This window comes from Narcine bancroftii, chromosome 5 (assembly GCF_036971445.1).
Source record: "Narcine bancroftii isolate sNarBan1 chromosome 5, sNarBan1.hap1, whole genome shotgun sequence".
Classification (NCBI taxonomy): domain Eukaryota; kingdom Metazoa; phylum Chordata; class Chondrichthyes; order Torpediniformes; family Narcinidae; genus Narcine; species Narcine bancroftii.
Window position 1 is genome coordinate 100,939,568 of NC_091473.1, and position 22,741 is coordinate 100,962,308.

Consider the following 22,741-nt stretch of genomic DNA (forward strand, 5'->3'; position numbering starts at 1 on the left):
TATAAATATTTTAAACTTATGCCAGGGCTTGAAAACTTTGGCCAGTCATAGGCGTGATGGTGGGCAGAGTGTGGTAGTATTGTGGGTAGAAGAATTGTCATTGCCATTTTGGTGGAGAGAACACACAATTTTGAGGGAACACAAATATGTAATGGAAGCCAGGTTTGCTACATTCCCATCCCATTCACATCTTTCAAAAGTTTTCAATGAGTGACTCTGGGAAATTACCTGGATTATACACAGTGTCAATACACTAACTTGAATTCTAATGTCACATTTGATTTTGAAAGCCAACAAGTCTGAATCTAAAGAAAATATTAGATTCCCAACATTTCAATGATTTTAAGCAGAGAAGAAATGAGGGGGAGAGAGAAAGAGAGAGAGTTGGAGAGGCAAAAATTATCAGGCAGATAATTATCAGGCTAAAATTATCAAGCAGATAAAGAAACAATGTATCAAAGAGAGAATGAATACAAAAAATTGAATGAGGAATGGTGTTTAATGGGAATGAAGGAGGGGAGGAATAAGCAATGGAAAGGAGGCTTCTATACTTGAAGTAACATTGATACTTTTTCCAAAAATACTCATCTTGTCCAAGATTAATGTTTGAAAGCATGGAAAATATCTTTACCATTGTCAAGAACATGAAATATAGAAAATTAATTGAAGCAATAAATCTTCATTTATTAATTTTAACTATTGGCAGAAAAGTTTTTCAGTCCCTACCCAGCAAGCCAAGCTGCACCTGTGGGACAAGAAACAGAATTAACGTTTCAGGTCAGAACTGGGACCTATAGAGTACTTGCATAATTTTCTGCTTTTATTCACGGTTCAAGCATCTGCAGTTTAAAAAAAAAATCAATTCAAAACTTCACTTGAATGTAGAAATGTTTCTCATCTTTCCTTTTCTAAAAGGATTTAAGGAAGGCTTTAATGAACTCTCACAGAGAATTCTTCAAAAAATAAAAGTTCATAGGATCTAATAGGCAAGTTTTTGTTCTGCATTGAAAAGAAAATGATAATAGTTGATGGGTGCTTTAGTGTTTGGAAAGTGAGAGATATGGTGTTCTGCGTTGGTGATACATTTCAATAATTCAGAGATAAATATGAGGAGTGTAATTAAAAGTTTAAAGTTGATTTAATAGAGATTAGAGGATCTGGGAAGAGTTAAACAATGAAAGTAAGAAATATTAGGATACAGAAACGTATAAAGGAAAATCAAAATCCTGGAACCCATCGGATCTTGAAAGTAGCAGAACATACATATAACATAAAATTCACTCTTCAGTTTGAGAGAGAGTTAAATCATTTGTGTCAGTATTACAGTTGAGTAAAGGTAACTAAAAAGTAGAATCAAAATGGTGGTAATCTGGCACTAACTCTTAGAGCATTAAATGTGTGGCTCAAGGATTGGTGTGGGAGAAATGGGATTCAATTCATGCGAAATTGGCACCAGTACTGGGAAAGGAAGGAACTATTCAAAAGGGACAGGCTCAACCTGAACTGTGATAGAACCTGGATTGAGTGAGTCACATAACTAGGACCATGGGTAGGGCTTTAAAATAAATAGTAGGTAACTGGATTCAACAGATTGGAGAAGGATGGATAAAATAAGAGAAGAGTGTCAATAAAGTAAAAGCAAAAGTTAAAAAGAGAAAAGTAAAAGTCAAATGTATAGAATTCAAGAGCAAAAGAGGCAAAGATTTTAAAAGCACAGTGAGTATAACGGCACTTTATCTGAATGCCCATAGTATTCAAAGCAAGGTCAGTGAACTTGTGGCGCTAATCAGTACAATGAGGTATGACTTAGTTGCTATTACAGAAATGTGGATGCAAGAATGAGATGAATGGGAATTAAATATCTAAGGATATCAGGTAATATGAAAGGGCAGGCGGGTAGGTAGGTAAGGGAGCTGGCCTAGTGGTCTTAATTAAGAATAAGATCAAGACAATATTGAGAGATGATAATAAGATCTAAGAAGCAAAATGTTGAATCATCTGCGTAGAGGTTAAGAATAGCAAAGGGAAAAAAATCACTGGTGGGAGTTATCTGTAGGCCACCCAGTAATAACATTAAAGTGGCACAGCCAATAATGAAGAAACATTGGAGGCGTGCAAGAAATGGAACAGCATTTATTGTGGGGGACTTTCACAAGCTCATAGACTGGATGAATCAAGTTGGTTGATGCAAACTTGAAGAGAACTTCAGAGAATGCATTCATGACAGCTTTCTTGAACAGCATGTTACTGAATGTAGAAGGGAACCTGCTGTCTTGGATCTGGTCGTGTGCAATGAGACAGGTAAAATTAGTGATGTTTAGGGATCCCCTTGGAAAGAGTGATCACAGTATGAATGAGTTTCTCATATAAATAAAGGATACAATAGATTGGTCTAAAACCAGTGTATTAGGTCTAAACAAAGATACTACAAGGGGATAAGGGAGGAGTTGGCCTGTGTGGACAGAGAACACAGGCTTTATGGCAAGATGGTTGAAGACTTTCAAAGAGCTTTTTCATGGTGCTCAACAAAAAAAAATATTCCAGTTAAAAGCAAGGACAGTAAGGGTGGGGACAGTCAGCATTGGATAACTAAGGAAATAAGCAAAGTTATCAAACTAAATGGCTATGCATACAAAGTCACCAAGAGCAGCAGGAAACTAGAAGAATAACACTATATTGAGTGGAAAAGCAAAATGTGCAGAGGATATGGAGTGTCTGCATAGGTTAAGTGAATGGGCAATAGTGTGGCAGATGGTCTACAATGTCAGTAAATGTTATATTATCCGCTTGGGAAGGAAAAATGAAAGATCAGATTATTATTTAAATGGCAAGCAATAGCAACATGCTGCCGTGCTGAAGGACTTGGGAGAGCTTGTGCATGAATTGATAAAAGTTGGTTTTCAGGTGCAGCAGGCTATCAGGAAGGCAAATGAAATACTGGCCTTCATTGGTAGAGGAGCAGGGAGGTGATGCTGCAACTGTACATGGAGAACTGTGTATAGTTCTGGTCTCTTTAAACATAGATCATTACAGCATAGAACAGGCCCTTCAGTCCACAATGTTCTGCTGACCTATAAATATCTATAAAAAAACTAAAGCTTCCTACCTCATAACTCTGCATTTTTCTTTCATCCATGTACCTGTTTAAGAGTCTCTTAAAAGTCCCTATTCTTCCAAACTCCACCACCACCCTTGAGAATGTATTCCATGCACCCACAACTCTGTGTAAAAAATATACCCCTGAGGTCTCCCCTAAATTGTCCTCCCTTACTTTGTACCGATGTCCTCTGGTGTTTTCTACTCCTGCCATGGGAAAAAAAAAGATGCTGGCTGTCTACCTTTTCTATGACTCTCATAATCTTGTATACAACTATTAAGGCACCTTTCATCCTTAGTTACTCCAACAAGAAAAGGCCTATATTTGCTAAACTTGCTGCTTACGACATATTTTCTAATCCAGGCAATATCCAGGTAAATCTCCTCTGCACCCTCTCCATAGCTTCCACATCCTTCCTATAATGAGATGACCAGAACTGAACACAATAGTCTAAATGTGGTCTCACCAGAGATTTATAGAGCTGCAACATTACCTCATAGCTCCTCCACTCAACTAATGAAGCCCAACATACATAGGCCTTCTGAACTATCCTATCAACCTGCATGGTAACCTTGAGAGATCAATGGATTTGAACCCCAAGGTCCCTATTCTTCCACACTATTAAGTATCCTACTATTAACCATGTACTCAGATATACATTTGACCTACCAAAATGCATCATCTTACACTTATCCAGATAAAACTCCATCTGCCACTTTTCTGCCCAACTCTGCATCCTGATGGAAACTTTGACAACTTTAATCACTTTCAACAACACCTCCAACATTTGTATCATCCGCAAACTTATTGACCTATCCCTCTACTTCTTTGTTCAGGCCTTTTATAAAAATTACAAACAGCTTGGGTCCCAGAACAGATCTCTATGGAAATCCACTAGTTTCTGTCCATTACTACTCTCTGCTTCTACAGGTAAGCCAATTCTGAATCCACACAGCTAAGGTCCCATGTCTCATGACTTTCTGAATGTGTCTCCCATGGGTGACCTTGTCAATTGCCTAATTAAAATTCATTTACATCACACCTATCACACTACCTTCATCAATTTCTTTTGTCCACCTCCACAAAAAACTCAATCAGGCTCATGAGGCACAACTTTCCCCTCACAAATTCATGCTGACCTCCCATGAGAAGACTGTATGCTCATAAATCCTGTCCTTCAGAAAACTCTCCAATAGTTTTCCCACCACTGATATAAGACTCACTGGTCTGTAATTTTCAGGATTCTCCCTATTACCATTTTTAAACAAGGGGATCACTTTTAGTATTCTCCAATTTTCCTGCACTTTCCCTGCAAATATCATCATCAATGCCCCTTACAACCTCTTCATTTCCTTCCCATAGCAACCTGGGCTACATCTCATCCTTTATATAGCAAAGATAAAGATACCTAACCAACATTTCAGGTTTAAGCCCTACAGGGGGAGGGTGAAGAGCACAGACACACTGGCAAGAGGTGGGTAGATAAGGGAGGGAGAGCACAACCGCAAGTGTGGCACTTACTGTGGTCACAGGGGAAGGTGGCAAAGGGGCGATTACCATAGTTGTAGGGTGTAATAGTTGATACTGAGTAAAAGTTGATGCCCCATTTTTGGCCCCAAAAATCTGGTATTTTCTATACATCGTGTGTAAAAGTTGATCCCCCTTATTGTTGGCCCTGACTGCAAGCCCACCGGAACTCCTAACGACCCGACCATGGATCTTTGCATCACCCTTCTGCCCATCTGAGCTCCTGATGCTCCAACTGCCATCCACACCTTAGCCCCAGCTGCCCACCCATCTGAGCTCCCAACACCTTGAATAACACAAGTACTTATCATGGTCAAAAGTAGTATGCATGTAATAGATGACCCCTCCCCCCCTAAATTTTACCCTAAAAATTGGACCACAAATATCAATTATTACACGTGAATATAGAGAAGTAGGAAGGGATGAGTGGATGAGGGAGTCATGGAGGGATTGGTCCATACAGAAGGCTCAAACTCAAAATGCTGGTTACATATCTTTATCTTTGCTATATAAAGTATGCCGTATGACCTGCTACGTTTCTCCAGTGTTGTGCTTTATTCAATCACAGCTTCTGCAGATCCATCCTTATGTCCTGTGCATCCAGGACAGCAAATCGGCAGCCAGCCTTGCTCAAGCCATGCCCAGGTGTGATGCGGCTGGCTGCCTATAAAAGGTAGAGCTGCACCCTAATAAAGTCAGCGTCGATTACACTCCCTTCATTCTTCAACCTTGAGCTATAACCATAGCAACCCTGCTATAAGATGATGAAATTGACGGATTTAAGGATGATACAAAGATAGGAGGAGTGGCAGGTAGTGTTGAAGAAGCAGGATTGTACAAAGGGACATGGACAGGTTGGGGGAATGGGCCAAGTAGTGGCAGAAAGAATGCATCCTCGGGAAGTGTATAGTCATGCACTCAGGTAGAAAGAACAGAGAAATTGACTATTTTCTGAATAGGGAAAGAATTCAAAAAAGCAGAGGTCCAAAGGGTCCAAAGTCCTCATGCAGAACTCCCTAAAGGTTAACTTGCGAATTGTGTTAGTAGTAAGAAATACAAATTCAATGTTAGCATTAATTTTGAGAGCACTAAAGTATAAAAGCAAAGATGTAATTCCAAGGCTTTATAAGGTGGTTGTCAGACAACAGTACTGTTAGCACTGCAGTCTCAGTCCCATATCTAAGGAAGGATATCCTGTCATTTATGAGGGTCCAAAGGAGGTTTAACAGAATAAATCTGGGGATGAGAGGGTTAACGGATGTAGAGCATTTGATGGCTCTTGCCTGCACTCACTACAGGTCAGAAGAATGAATGGGGAACTCATTGAAACCAATCGAATATTAAAAGGGCTGGATAGAGTGGGCATGGAGAGGATCTTTCCCAATAATGAGAGAACTGAGGAACAAAGGGCACAGTCTCAGAATAAAATGACAGCCCTTTAGAACACAGATGATCAAAATTTTCTTCAGCCAGATGGTGTTTAAAACTTTGTAATTTGTTGCCACATATGGCTATGGAGGCCAAATTATTGGACAGATTTAAAGTGGAGGATGACGGGTTCCTGGTTAGTAGAGGTGTCAAAGGTTATAGGGAGAAGACGGAAGAAGGGGGTTGAGAGGAAAAAAGCAACAGCAATGATTCAAATGGCAGAACAGACTCGATGAGATGACTAGTTGAATTTTCTCTGAAATCTTGTGGTTTTATGGTTTTGAAGACATTGATGATTATTGCCATTATCAATTGTGGTATAAATATAAAAGCATTCTAACATTGTTTAAAATGGTGCTTAGGTCATCCCTGATGTGAAGGGGCAGTGGATCAAAAGGAGCATGGATGCAAAACTGATCAGATAGATAGAGTTAAAAGGAAAGTAGAATCATTCAGTGTTCACAGTAACAGAGAGATTACATCAAAAAGCACATGGAAGGTTCAGATGCTCTATATTCATGGAGAGGTAGTAAACTGGATTTGAGACTGGCTGGATGGGAAGCCAGAGAGTGGTAGTGGATGATTGCTTCTCAGATTGGAGGCCTGTGATTAGTGGTGTGCCTCAGGGATCAGTGAAGAGACCATTGTTGTTTGCCATCTATATCAATGATCTGGATCATAATGTGGTAAGTTGGATCAGCAAGTTTGCAAATGACTCTAAGATTGGTGGTCACGCCAGGGCCACGGGAGGATGAAAGGTGGGTAACTGTTAGGAGAGGGACAAAAGAACGTAAGGTGCCAGAGACGAGCCCTGTGAATGTAACCCTCAGCAATAAGTACGCCTCTTTGAGCACTGTTGAGGGGGACATCAAGGTTGGGGGGAGTGACAGTGGCTGTGCCTCCGGCACGAGGTCGGCCCCTGTAGCTCAGAAAGGGAGGGAAAGGAAGAGGAGGGCAATTGTGGTAGGAGACTCCATAGTTAAGAGGACGGATAGGGGATTCTGCGGACGCAGCAAGGAGAACCGGATGGTGGTTTGCCTCCCTGATGCCAGGGTCCGAGATGTTGCTGCTCGTGTCCCAGATATCCTAAAGTGGGAGGGACAGGAGCCAGAGGTCGTGGTACATGTAGGTACCAATGACATAGGGAGAATTAGAGAAGAGGTCCTAAAAAGTGAGTACAGGCAGTTAGGTAGGGAGTTAAAAAGAAGGACCGCAAAGGGGGTAATCTCTGGATTACTCCCTGTGCCACGTGACAGTGTGAATAGAAATAGAATGAGGTGGAGGATTAACACGTGGCTGAAGGGGTGGAGTAAGGGGCAGGGTTTTAAGTTTCTGGATAACTGGGACCTTTTTTGGGGGAGATGTGACCTGTACAGTAAGGACGGGTTACACTTAAATCCCAGGGGGACCAGAATCCTGGCAGAGGTATTTGCTAGGGCTACTCAGGATCCTTTAAACTAGAATGGTTGGGGTGAGGGAACAAAATAGTACAGAGCAGTAAGGAGAAGGTTAGAATGCAAACAAAGAAAGTTTGTAGTAAGTATTTGAATATGGATGGGCAGGTGATAGAGAAGGGAAATGCTCTGGAAGAAGATGAAGGGCAATTGGCAGGAAAAGTAAATAATGTTGTTATTAAAGATGAGGGAAAACAGGGATTAAAAATTGGGAAATCTCTGAAATTCATATATTTTAATGCCAGGAGTATTGTAAAAAAGGTGGATGAGCTGAAGGTGTGGATTGATACTTGGAAGTATGATGTGATAGCGATTAGTGAGACATGGTTGCAGGAGGGATGTGATTGGCAACTGAATATCCCTGGGTTTCGTTGTTTTAGGTGTGATAGAGTCGGAGGGGCAAGAGGAGGTGGGGTTGCATTGCTTGTCAGGGAAAATATTACAGCGGTGCCTAGGAAGGATAGATTAGAGGGCACATCCACGGAGGCTATTTGGGTGGAACTGAGGAGTAGGAAAGGAGAGGTTACACTTGTAGGGGTGTATTATAGACCACCCGGAGGGGACCGAGACCTAGAGGAGCAAATCTGTAGGGAGATAGTAGATATTTGTGATAGGCACAGGGTTGTAATTATGGGAGATTTTAATTTTCCACATATAGATTGGGAAACACATTCTGTGAAAGGACTGGATGGGTTAGAGTTTGTGAAATGTGTGCAAGATAGTTTTTTACAACAATATGTAGAGGTGCCGACCAGAGAAGGAGCAGTGTTAGATCTACTGTTGGCAAATGGGATGGGTCAAGTGACGGAGGTTAGTGTTGGCGAGCACTTCGGGTCCAGTGATCATAATGCCATCAGCTTCAATGTCATTATGGAAAGAGAGAAATCAGGGCCAAGGATTGAGGTTTTTGATTGGGGAAAAGCTAGATTTGAGGAGATGCGAAAGGACTTGCAGGGTGTGCATTGGGACAATTTGTTTTATGGGCAGGATGTAGTAGAGAGATGGAAGTCTTTTAAAGATCAGATTTTGAGAGTGCAAAAGCTTTATGTTCCTGTTAGGTTAAAAGGAGGGGCAAAAGGTTTGAGAGAGCCGTGGTTTTCAAGGAATATTGGAAACTTGGTTCGAAGAAAAAGGGAGGCGTACATTAGATATAAGAAGCATGGAGTTAAGGAGATGTTTGAAAGATACATTGAATGTAAGAGGAATCTTAAGAGAGGAATTAGGAAAGCTAAATGAAGGTACGAGAAAACTATGGCAAGCAGGGTGAAAACTAATCCAAAAGAGTTCTACAAATATGTTAATGGTAAGAGGAAAGCTAGAGACAAAATTGGTCCCTTAGAAAATCAGAGCGGAAAACTGTGTGTGGAGCCTAGAGAAATGGGGGAGATATTGAACAGTTTCTTTTCTTCGGTATTCACTAAGGAGAAGGATATTGGGAGATGTGAGATAAAAAAAGCAAATTGGGTAAATATGGGGAATATAGAGATTACAAAAGGTGTAGTTTTAAGGCTTTTGAAGAATATAAAGGTGGATAAGTCTCCGGGACCAGACGGGATCTTCCCCAGGACATTGAGAGAAGTGCAGGAGGAAATAGCAGAGGCTCTGGCGGTAATTTTCCAAATGTCATTAGATATGGGGATAGTGCCGGAGGATTGGCGCATTGCGCATGTGGTTCCGTTATTTAAAAAGGGTTCAAGGAGGAAGCCTGGCAACTATCGGCCTGTAAGTTTGACGTCTGTGGTAGGTAAATTAATGGAGAAAATTCTTAGAGATAGTACTTATAAACATCTGGATAGACAGGGTCTGATCAGGAGCACTCAACATGGATTTGTGGGAGGAAGGTCATGTTTGACCAATCTGATTGAATTTTTTGAAGAGGTGACTAGGAATGTGGATGAGGGTAGCGCAGTGGATGTTGTCTATATGGACTTCAGTAAGGCCTTCGATAAGGTACCACATGGAAGGTTAGTTAGGAAGGTGCAGTCTTTAGGTATAAATTTTAAGATAGTCAAATGGATTGAACATTGGCTGAAAGGGAGAGGCCAGAGAGTGGTAGTGGATAATTGTCTGTCAGGTTGGAGGCCGGTGACCAGTGGTGTGCCTCAAGGATCTATATTGGGCCCATTGTTGTTCATTATATACATTAATGATCTAGATGATGGGGTGGTGAATTGGATTAGTAAATATGCAGACGATACTAAGATAGGTGGAATAGTGGATAATGAAGAAGGTTTTCAAGGATTGCAGAGGGATTTGGGCTGCTTAGAAAAGTGGGCTGAAAAATGGCAGATGGAATTTAATGCTGATAAGTGTGAGGTGCTTCATTTTGGTAAGAAGAATCAGAATAGGACATACGTGGTAAATGGGAGAGCATTGAGGAATACAGAAGAGCAGAAAGATTTAGGAGTAACGGTACATCGTTCCCTGATGGTAGAAACTCACGTGAATAGGGTGGTGAAGAAGGCTTTTAGTATGCTGGCCTTTATCAATCATTGCATGGAATATAGGAGTTGGGAGGTGATGTTGAGATTGTATAAGACGTTGGTGCGGCCTAATTTGGAGTTCTGTGTGCAGTTCTGGTCGCCTAATTATAGGAAGGATATAAACAGAGTGGAGAGAGTGCAGAGAAGGTTTACCAGAATGTTACCTGGGTTTAAGCATCTAGAGTATAGGGAGAGATTGGACAGATTAGGTCTTTATTCTTTGGAGCGTAGAAGGTTGAGAGGGGATTTGATAGAAGTATTTAAGATTATGAAAGGGATAGACAGAGTGGATGTGGATAGACTATTTCCATTAAGAGGAGGAAAGATTAAAACAAGAGGACATGAGTTAAGATTTAAGGGGCAGAGGTTTAGAGGTAACATGAGGGGGAACTTCTTTACTCAGAGAGTGGTAGCCGTGTGGAATGATCTTCCGGGAGAAATAGTGGCGGCGGAGTCAATTGTATTATTTAAGAAAAGGTTGGACAGGTATATGGATAAGAAGAAGATGGAGTGTTATGGGCATTGTGCAGGGAGGTGGGACTAGAAAGGGGTGTTTGGTTCGGTGCGGACTAGAAGGGCCTAATGGCCTGTTTCCGTGCTGTAATTGTTATGTTATGTTATGTTATGTTATGATGCGTTGTGGACAGCAAAGAAGGTTTTCAAAGAAGCTGCAAAAAAATAGGCTGATAAATGACAGTTGGAATTTAATGCAAATAAATGTGAGGTGTTGCATTTTGGAAGGACACACCAAGGAAGAAAATACATGGTAAACTGATGTTGTGTTGCCTCCTGGGTGAAAGGGTCAAGGATGTCTTGGAGCAGCTGCAGGCATTCTGAAAAGGGGAGGGTGAACAGCTAGCTGTCACAGCCCATATTGGAACCAACAATATAGGAAAAAAATTAGGATGAGGTTCAACAAGATGAATTTAGGGAGCAAGGAAATAAATTAAGGAGTAGGACCTCAAGGGTAATAATCTCTGGATTATTACCAGTTCCATGAGCTAGCCAGAGTAGAAATAACAGGATAGTAAGAATGAATATGTTGCTTGAACAGTGGTGTAGGAGGGAAGGTTTCAGATTCTTGGCACATTGGATTGGTTCTGGGGCAGATGGGACCAGTACAAACAGAATGGTTTATATCTGGGCAGAGCCAGGACCAATGTCCTAGGGAGTTTGATTGCTAGCACTGTTGTAGAAGGTTTAAACTAATGTGGCAGGGGGATGGGAGCAAGTGCAGAGAGACAGAAATGTGTAATATGAGGGTGGAAGCAAAAGATAACAAGGTGAAAAGCAAAAGTGGCAGGCAGATAAATCCGGGCCAAAAATCAAAAAGGACCACTTTTCAACATAATGGTAAAAGGGATAAGAGTGTGGCAAAAGCAAGGCTTTGAGTCTCAAGGCAAGGAGCATTCATAATAAGGTGGATGAATTGAATGGGGAGATAGCTATTAATGTCTATGATATAGTTGGGATTACAGAGACGTGGCTCAGGGGGACCAAGATTGGGAGCTCAACATTCAGGGATATTTGGTATTCAGGAGGGACAGACAGAAAGGAAAAGTAGGTAGGGTGGAATTGTTGGTTAGAGAGGAGATAAACACAATAGAAAGGAAGGACATTAACTTGGAGGATGTGGAAGCGATACCGGTAGAGCTGAAAAACACTAAGGGGCAGAAGACACTAGTGGGAGTTGTGTACAGGCCACCTAACAGCAGCAGTGAGATTGGGATGGCATTAAACAGGAAATTAGTAATGTGTGTAACAAAGGTACAGCAGTTATAATGGGTGAATTTAATCTACATGTAGATTGGGTGAACCAAATTGATAATAAGGGTACGGAGGAAGAGGATTTCTTAGAATGTATGCAGGATTGTTTTCTAAACCAGCCTGTCAAGGAACCAATGCCATTCTAGATGGGGTATTGAGTAATGGGGAAGGGTTAATTAGCAATCGTGTTGTGAGAAGCCCCTTGGGCAAGAGTGACCACAATATGGTGGAATTCTTCATTAAGCTGGAGAGAGACAGAGTTAATTCAAATACAAAGGTTCTGAACTTAAAGGAGAGTAACTTTGATGCTATGAGATGTGAATTAGCTAAGATAGTTTGGCAAATGATATTTAAAGGACTAATGGTGGAAATGTAATGGCGGTCATTTAAAGATAACTTGGATGAAATACAACAATTGTGAATCCGTGGCTAACAAGGGAAATAGGGAGATATCAAATCCAAAGAATCAACATATAGACTAGCCAAAAAAAAAACCAGTATTCCTATGGACTGGAAGAAATTCAGAGTTCAACAGAAGAGGACTAAAGGATTATTTAGGAAAGGTAAAAGGGATTATGAGAGAAAACTGGCAGGGAACATAGAAAATGTCTGTAAAGCTTTTATAGATATGTAAAGAGAAAGAAGTTAGTTAAGACTAACTTAAGTTAGTTAGTCTGTTACAGTCAGAAACAGGGGAATTGATCATGGAGAACAAGCAAACCAATTGAATAACTATTTTAGTTCTGTCTTCAAGAAGGAAAACAAATAATATTCAGGAAATTGTAGGGGACCAAGGATCTAATGTGAGGGAAGGACTGAAAGAAATAAATGCAAGTCAAGAGGTTATGTTAGATAAATTGAAGGGATTAAAGGCAGATAAATCCCCAGGGCCAGATAGTCTGCATCCAAGAGTGCTTAAGGAAGTAGTCCAAGAAATAGTGGATGCACGTGATAATTTTTCAAAACTCTTTTGATTCTGGATTAGTTCCTGAAGATTGGAGGGTGGCACACGTAACCCCACTTTTTATGAAGGGAGGGAGAGAGAAAACAGTAAACAGAGTCAGCATGGCTTTATGAAGGGAAAATCATGTCGAATGAATCTACTAGAATTTTTTGAGGATGTAACTAGTAGAGTGGATAAAGGAGAACCAGTGATGTGGTATATCTGGAGTTTCAGAAAGCCTTTGATAAGGTCCTTCACAGGAAATTAGTGTACAAACTTAAAGCATACAGTATAGGAGGTATGATATTGAAGTGAATAGAGAATTTGTTGACAGACAGGAAGCAAAAAGTAAGAATAAATGGGTTCTTTGCAGAATGATAGCCAGTGACTAGTGGGGAATCACAAGGCTTAGTGCTGGGACCACAGTTATTTACAATCTATATCAATGACTTAGATGAGGGCATAGAAAGCAGCATCTCCAAGTTTGCAGACAACATGAAGCTGGGTGGTAGGGTTAGCTGGGTAAAGATGCTAAGAGGATCAGGGTAATTTGGACATTTAAGCGAGTGGGTCAAGGCATTGCAGATGCAATATAATGTGGATAAATGTGAGGTTATCCACTTTGGAGGCAAGAACAGGAGAGAAGATTATTACCTACATGGTGTCCGATTAGGAAAAGGAGAGATGCAACGAGACCTGGGTGTCGCTGTACACCAGTCATTGAAAGTGGGCATGAATGTACAACAGGCAGTGAGGAAAGTATGTTGGCATTCATAGCAAGAAGATTCAAGTACAGGAGCAGAGAGGTTCTACTGCAGCTGTACAGGGCCTTGGTGAAACCACACCAAGATTATTGTGTACAGTTTTAGTCTCCTTATCTCAGGAAAGACATCGTTGCCATAGAGGAAGTGCAAAGAAGGTTCACTAGATTGATACCAGGGATGGCAGGACTTACATATGGTTGGAACAACTAGGCTTATACTCGCTGGAATTTAGAAGATTGAGGGGGGGGGATCTTATAGAAACATATAAAATTCTTAAGGGATTGGACAGGCTAGATGCAGGAAGGTTGTTCCCGATGTTGGGGTAAACCAGAACCAGGGGTCACAGTTTAAGGATAAGGAGGATGTAATTTTTTTTTAATTTCAGAGAGTGGTGAATTTATAGAATTGTTTGCCACAGGAAGTGGTTGAAGCTGGTTCTTTATCTATGTTTAAGAGGGATATAGATTTGGCCCCTGTGGCTAAGGGGATCAGGGGGTACGGGGAGAAGGCAGGTACTGGGTACTGAGTAGAAGATCGGCCATCATCAAAATGAATGGCGATGTAGGCTTGAAGGGCCAAATGGCCTACTCCTACACCAATTTTCTATGTTTCTATGAGTGCGGTAGAACAGAGAGATCTGGGAATACAGATATATAATTCCCTGAAAGTGCCAAGACGGGTAGATAGGTTTGTAAATAGAGCTTTTGGCATTTTGACCATCATAAATCAAAGTTGCATAAGACATTGATGAGGCCAAATTTGGAGTATTGTGTGAAGTTTTGGTCACCTAACTACAGAAAAGACATTAGTAAGATTGAAAGAGTGCTGAGAAGATTTACTAGGATGCTGCCCAGACTTCAAAAACTGAATTACAGGGAAAGGTTAAATAGGTTTCATCTGCATGCGCTGCCAACACACGCTGTTATTTTCCTGGAATGTAAAAGAATGAGGGGAAATTTGATAGAGGTATTTAAAATTATGAGGGGTATAGAATAAATGTAGGTTGGCTTTTTCCACTGAGGGTAGGTGAGATACAAACCAGACGACATAGATTAAGAGTGAAAGGGGAAATGTTTAGGGGAACATTACTAAAAACTTCTTCACAGAGAGAGTGGTAGGGGCATGGAATGAATTGCCAGCTGAAGTGAAGAATCAGGCTCAATTTTCACATTTAAGAAGAATTTGAACAGGTACATGGATGGGAGATGTACTAAGACTGGGTGTGACCAGTCAGAAAAATAATAGTTTGGCACAGACTAGAAGGGCCTGCTTCTGTGCTGCAATGTTCTATAGTTCTATGTATGTAATTTACAAGGAATTTGTCAGGATTGGAAAATTTGGTTATTATCCTTGATTAACTGGAACAGAGGATGTTAAATGTGTACCTGCAAGTTAATTGAAATGCATAAAGTTGCATGCAGAGCAAGTAATGTTAATTGCTTTAGCAAGGGGATTTTTCATAGTTCCTTACAATGTGGAAGGAGGCTATTCAGCTAATCAAGTCGATGCCAGCTCTCAGTGCAACCTCATCAATCCCATTACCACACTTGTGTCCCTGTAACCTATTATTAAACACAGCCAACTAACAACATCCTGATTCTCCTACCATTCACCTGCACTCAGAACGACTTTTAACCTAGGAGCCAGCATTGCTTTGCCAGTGAATCTGGGAGAAAAATCATGCATTCATGTGGAGAATATACAAGTTCATCACAGACATAGACAAAGGAATGGTACACTGGCATCACCAAGGGAGTGCGTGGAGTGCAGACCACACCGAGTGACACCGTCAGAGGGCGTGACACCAAAATTACTGTCTGTGGCTGCTGATGTTTCTATAATCACTACTTTTGTCAAATTTTCTGGTGTTTTAGCTACAATATTGTGCTAATTAGTATTTGTGAACCGAGATCAATAACTTTTGAGAATTTAACAATAAAGTTTAACATTAAAATCAACGTAATTTTGATGTAGTTCTTAAACATCTTTATTTTGAATTCTATTATTTTCTTACCGAATTTTCTCTTTAACCACAAGAAACTATGTAAATGTAAATACATTTAGGCTGTATGATATTGTAATTTAAAGGTGTAATTTTAATTTTGATAGTTGTTTATCTCACTGCTATTGCCGTTACATTCAGTGATCTACGGGAATTATGATGTACGAGTAACATTAGGACAAAAAAAATTACTAAGGATTCTGCAAGGTCTGGTACAAGAGGAGTTCCATGGTGTGGGTGACACCATTAAATGGGTAGAAGGATTACCAGAGAACTACAGAAAACTTTTTTTTTCCAGTTAAAGAAAACTCCCTCCATGACAACTGACAAATCAATAGCTGGACAGTCTAATCAGAGTGAATAGCTTTCTGGGCTACATCGACATGATGGACTAAATTATCTTCTCTTTTTGCTGTCAGTTACTAGGGTCTATGATCAATCATCAGAATAGCTGATTCTAATTTCCAGGCTGTGAATCTAGTCTTAGATTCCTTACAGCAAAAAAAAATTTCCAACTATCCTTCTGCTTTCCTCTTATATTTTGCAAATGCTTGATTAAATATTCTCTTAATTTTTAAAATTTCAAGTAACATCATGCTAATTTGTGTAACTTTTCCTTAAAATGTATCCTTCAGAGTCCAGTTATCATTTTAACAAATGTTTATGCATTCCTTCCAAATCCATTAAATCTTACCCAAAGTGTGATGTGAATGACGGTATACATCCTGTAGTTGTGGCTTTAGGTGGGTTTCCTACATGAATTTCAGTTATAGTGTTCATTGGTGAATTGAATGGCAACAACATTAAGAGATGCAGATTTCATGGGATATCACAAAAATTAAAATAATAAATTTCCATAGGTTAATGAATCTTCAAAGTCAGTAGTTAAATTAAAAAAACATATTAATTCACTGCAATGCTTGGAGTGCTCTGACCAAGCACAATATGAATTAAGCCATGGATCTCTCTGGGCATATCTACTGTCTTTCTTTATTCTCGAATGACAATAATTACTTTTTTTTAAACCAGAAATCAATGTATTATTATTTGAAATTTGATAATATAACTCTAGGCATTCGTATTTGAAATATTTACTTGTGAAGTCATCCCTGGTTGATTGTGAACTAAATTATAAAATCTGAATGAACTGGCATATACTGTGAATAAACATGAAAAGTACTTTTTTGCTACATTCATACTCACTGTGATATTTCCCAGTTGCAATTCTGGAGTTTCATCGTTGATTGGGTTGATGATGACATAAAACGGCACTGCCATAGATTTATGTACAGCATCACTAACAGATATCATGAAGTGGTCAGCAGTGGGCTCCATCTGGTTATGAATGGACTGGACATAGTTGATGTGACCTGCCCTGAGGTGCTCCAGACTGAAGGAAGCTATTAAAGGAATATATCCAATCAAAAGACCTACCATTTTACATTACATAAAAACTTATGAAAAAATACCTCTAAAACATTCACATTCATCACACAATGTTCTGGTTGGGATCATGGTAAACAATCTATCAGTTTTTAATGGTTCTTATCTTCACACGAAGCTTACTACAAGAGTCTGGAAGCTTAAAAAAAAGGAGGTCATTTTCAACAACCAAGATAAATGATACAATATTTAGGAAAGAGATGTGTGGATTTAAGATGATTAAATCTGACAAGTCCCCTGGGCCTGATCAAATATATATATGCTTATTAAAAGAGGCAAATGAAGAGATTGCTGGACTTTAACAATGCATTTTCACTAACAACGAAGTGGTCCCAGAGGACTGGAGTGGAGCTAATATTTTACCTTTGTTCAGGAAGGGAAATAAAGAAAATCCACAGAATTATATGCCAGTAAATCTTACATCAGTGGTAGGGAAACTATTGGAAAGGATACTTATGGATAGGATTTATGCACATTTGGAAAGTTGTAGTCAGAGTTGGTACTTTGTGAGGGGAAGATCATGCCTTATCAATTTAATTGAGTTTTTTTAGGGATGTGCCAAAGATTGATGATGGGATAACACAGTGGATATTGTATACGTGGGCTTTAGAAAGGAGTTTGTTGAGATTCCTCATGATTCAGTCAATGCACGGGATCCACAGTGAGTTTGGATCTTCGAAACTGGCTGGGCCAGAGAAGAAAAAGGGTGATGCTGGAATGGGTTATTTAGGCTGGAGCCTGGAGACCTATGACCAGTGGTGTTCTGCAGGGATTGGTGTTAGGATCCCTATTGTATGTGATATACGTAAATAACTTGGATGAAAAAAATAGATGGGTGGGTTAATAAGTTTGCAGATGATACAAACATTGGTGGAGCTATGGACAGTGTAGAGGGTTTACACAGAATGCAACAGGATACAGAGCAGTTACAAATATGGACAGAGAAATGGTAGATAGAGTTTAATCTGGAGAAGTGTGAGGTGATGCACTTTGGGAGGTCAAATATAACAGGAATGTAAACAATTGCTGAGGGATCTGAGGGTCCAGGTACATAGCATATTGAAAGTGGCCATGTAAATAGATAGGGTGGCTAAGAAGACATAATGTATGCTTGGCTTCATTAGTTGAGGCATTGAGTACAAAAGTAAGGAAGTCAGATTGCAGCTATATAAAACTTTGGTTAGGCCACACTTGGAATACAGTGTGCCATCTGGTTGTCCCATAATAAGAAGGGTACAAGAGGTGCCTTCTTTAGAGGGCATTGGTTATCGGGAGACATTGGACAAACTTAAATTGTTTTCTCTGGAGTGTAGGAGGCTGAGGAATGATCTGACAGAGTGGACATTCAGAATCTTTTCACCAGGGTAAAAATGCCACCTGCTAGAGGACATGCATTTAACGTGAGGGAGAGGAAGTTTAAGGGAGATGTGAGGAGCAAATATTTTTACACAGAGAGTGATAGGAGTCTAGAAAGGGCTGGTTGGGTTGATGGTGGAAATAAATACACAAGTAGTATCTAGGAGATTTCTAGATGGGCACATGAACATAACAGGGAAGGAGGGATATCAAAAATGTACAGAGAGTATAGATCAATTGGGTGTATTGGGAGCATGGGCACATGAGCCGAAAGGGCCTGTTAACCTGCTGAATGTCTAAATCTAAATTTAAATCTCCCAGGTGCAAGCAGCAACATTTTAGTTTGATTTGGACATCAAAAGCACATAAGATTGATCAGAAAGAACAATTACTAAAAGTGGAGAGAGTGAGAACATTTCTGTCACTTGAAGGAAGAGAAGGATAAGGGATGTGCGCTGATCTTTTTTGAATTTAATTATGTAATAAGTTGAGTGTTTGAAAACTGAGGGTGGCCTGCAGATCATTATAATTGTGCAGGTATATTGGTTATTGGGCAGAAATATTTCATCAATTATTCTTTATACTTAAGATGAAACTGTTATAGTGTACCTATGTTTATTCCAGCATTGCTTTTCTCATACCCTGGTGATGGTAGTATGTTCTCCAGGTAGCCATATTGGGGCAAACTTTCCAGTTCAAAGATGAGTTCCTCTAATATGGTATCCTCATCTGTGGCAGAAAGGAAATCCAGCAACAAACTGGCACTTGATGCTTCATCCACTAGAAGCATGTCTCCTATAAACAAAGAGGTTATACTGAGTTATACAACCAAATTAGCTTTACAATACCAACATAAATGGAAATCTCACAAAAGATACAAGGGAGTTTGCACTGCAATTTGATCCAGCTAGAAGCTCATCGGCATTAACTTCTTACCTCACATTCAAACCATTGCTTCTTTTGCCCCCTAAATTGTGATGAAGGGCTCAAGTCCAGAACATTGGTTACATTTTCTTCCTATGGATGCTGTGTGACCAGCTGAGTTTCTCCAGCATGTTGGTGTATTCCCATCTCTTTCCTATTATTTTATCTACATGCTGCCCTCAAACAATCTGATTTTATCCTCATCAATTTGACTCTACAAATGCATCTCAAATTGTAGTAAATACTATACACTTGTTGTTCTTGAGTTTGCTGTCTTACATCGACTCCTACTAAAACAATGCTTCTAGTAGATGTTAGAAATAATTTTAACTCTAGGTTTAAACAATGCTGTTAGGAAAAAAAAATTCAGCTGGCTTTCAATTACAGGTCTGAACCTCAGCTAAAGAAATTTATGCACAGAATCAGCTTTTATTCTACCAGCAACATGGTGGCCTTAAATTGTCAAGATGGCTTAGGACAACTCAGCACAGTACCTTACATCATTACAGTGTTACTGGAATAGAGCTCCTGGAAGAGGTGTATTTATAAGTAATTTTCAAGCTGCTTCTGTTAAACATTAGCAGAGGAAGTGCACAGAAACAGACTCTCCATGTCTTATCTCTGGAAATCACAGTTCCCAACACTTGGTCTAAAGTCTACTTTGCCTTGTTATTTCAAGTTGTGCTTCTGACATATTGTTCAAGTACTTGCCTCCATCTCCTCAATTAGTCTGCTCCAAATTGCTTCTCATTTCCCCTCCAGACCTTAAACTCTTCAACCCTCTCCATAATCACATACTCTAAAATACTTAATGTGTTAATGAGCAGTCTTATGGCAAGAAAGGCTGGCTTTGAAGAATGCATGTGTCTCGTCTAATGTGGAAGACTACTAATACCTCTGAGACAAGACTATGTACAATAAAGGCTGGAGATGCTGGACCACCAGCTTTTACTATCATAAGACTTGAACCATACTCCTCTTCTGGCCCAATCCCAGGACTCATACTAAGGGAGGGACTTGGCTTAACTGTCTTTATTAGGGGATTCCAGGGGGTGGAGTCACCAAAGGAAGGCGGGCCAGCCATACATATGAACCAAACATATACACAGCGCCAGTAACCAAGTAACAGTAATATGGTGGTGTATCACCACACCTAACTACAAGAAGGATATCAATAAGATTGAAAAAGTGCAGTGAAGATTTACTAGGATGTTGCCAGGTCTTTAGGAGTTGAGTTACAGGGTAAGATTAAACAGGTTAGGACTTTATTCCTTGGAGTGAAAAAGAATGAGGGGAGATTTAATAGAAGTTTACAAGATTATGAGAAGTATAGATAGAGTGGACGAGGCTTTTTCAACTTAGCTAGGGGGAGATAAATACAAGAGGTTATAGTTTTAAGCTGAAAGGGGAAAGGTTTAGGGGGGAACATCAGGGGAAAGTTCTTCACTCAGAGAGTGGTGGGAGTGTGGAGTGGGCTACCATCTGGTGCAGTGAATGCGGGCTTGATCTTGAGTTTTAAGAATAAATTGGATAAAGACATGGACGGGAGAGGTCTGGAGGGTTCTGGAATGGGAGCAGGTCAATGGGACTAGCAAAATAATGGTTGGCACTGACTAGAATGGCCGAATAGCCTGTTTTCTGTGTTGTAGTGTTCTATGGTTTCTTTGAAGAGAGCCTTAAGCTGTGGTCCACACTGGTACCAATGACACAAACAAAAAGTATTTGGGGTCCTGCAGCAGATTTTAGGGATGTAAAACAAAAAAGATTATCTAATGGTACAAATAAAAGTATGGGCTTACCTAATTCCTATCATGGAAATGTGGCTGCAGGCTCAATAACGCTGGGATCTAATATTTATTTTTAAAATATTTTTTAGGTGTACAACTCAGTAACAGGCCCTTCTGGCCCACGACCCCATGCTGCCCAATTAACCTATAACCCCCATACTTTTTTGAAGGGTGGGAGAAAACCAGAGCATCCAAAGGAAACCCATCCAGACATGGGGAAAACATAAAAACTCCTGATGGACGAGCCAAAGGAAAGGGAGCTCAGTTCAATAACGAGTAACAATTTAGGCTTCACAATGATGCAGAATTAGATTTGGTTTGGGACAAATTAAGAAACAGCAAAGATCAGAAAACATTGATAGGGGTTATTTTGAGCCATAAAACAGCAGTTGAAATATAGGGTAAGGCATAAATCAGAAAATTACAGGAGTATCTTGTCCTACATATAGACTGGATGAATCAAATTTGCTACAATAAGATGAAAGATGAAATCATGGAATGTACACAAGATAATTCTCTAGATCAATATATGGAGGAACAAATGAGGGAAAAAGCTATTTTAGATCCCATTTAATGCAATGAAAAAATGTAAATTGATATCCTTGCCATAAAGAGGCCATTAGGGAAAAGTGACTTTAACATGATAGGAATTTATATTGAGAGTGTAAGTGATGTAGATCAATCTGAAATGAGTACCTTAATTCCAAACTAATGGAACTATGAAAGAATGAGAGGAGAATTGGCTGTAGTAGATTGAGATTTACATTGAAAGGGATAACGAAGAAAAGCCTAACAAGCATTACAAAATGCACACTATGCAAAAAATATATATTTCTATTAGGAATAAAAACCCAACTGGATAAGTGGCTGACCCATGGCTGACGATAAGGAGAAATTAAAGATGGTCTTAATTCCAAGGATGAGGCTTATCTAGTTGTCAGAATGAGCAATTGGTCTGAAAATTGTAAGAACTTTAGTACCTAGCGAATGAAAAATTTAAAAAAATGAAAAAGAAGTCGGGTAGAACATGAGAACTGTCAAGAGATATTGCAATTAAACTGTAATACCTTCCATTGATATTTACCATGTAAAATATTCAAAAGGGCAAAGTGGGCACCTTGTAGATGAAGATGGGAAAACTTACATTGGGTAATAAAGAAATGGCTGGGAAACTAAACAACTATTTTGTGTATATATTCATGGAAACAAGAGATACTTGAGAACAAAGGATCTAACGTGATAAGGAACTGAAGTAAGCATTTGGAAGAAAATGGTATGAGAAAACAGTGGGATATTAAAAACAAATAATTTTCAAGGATCTAGGTATAAAAGCTAGAGTTTGAAAAGATGCTTAGAATCTTTCTTATTTCTGTAAATTCTGTAATAATTCCTGTGGGTTGCAGCAGAGCAGATATGACCCAATATTTTAAGAAAGAAAGGAAAATAGAGGGGACTTCCTATCTGTTGTGTCATATTATTAGTTGTGGGGAAAATGCAGTAATCGATGAAGAATAATACGATTCACTAGAATCAGCATGTATTTATGAAAGGGAAACCATGTTTGACTAATATACAGACTTCTTGGAGGAGGTAAGACTTGTAAAATGAATAAAGGGAACTCTCGAATGTGACGCATTTGGATTTTCATAAGGCTTTCTATAAGGAAATCAATTGGGGCTTTAACAAACAAAATTATAGATCAATTTACAAGGAGATATTGACAGGTTATCAAAAGTTTGATCAAACAAATAATTTTAATGTGAAAG

At 39.6% G+C, this 22,741-nt stretch overlaps 1 protein-coding gene across 1 annotated transcript in view; it reads right to left on the reverse strand.

The window, feature by feature from the left end:
- The window catches only part of frem1b (Fras1 related extracellular matrix 1b), a 213,661-nt gene that overhangs the window by 64,946 nt on the left and 125,974 nt on the right, over positions 1-22,741 (reverse strand). The window contains exons 18-19 of the mRNA XM_069938520.1: positions 18,874-19,059; positions 16,669-16,865 (exon numbers count right to left, since the gene is read on the reverse strand). Coding sequence (XP_069794621.1) covers positions 16,669-16,865; positions 18,874-19,059 — 383 coding nt within the window. The remainder of the gene's footprint in view (positions 1-16,668; positions 16,866-18,873; positions 19,060-22,741) is intronic.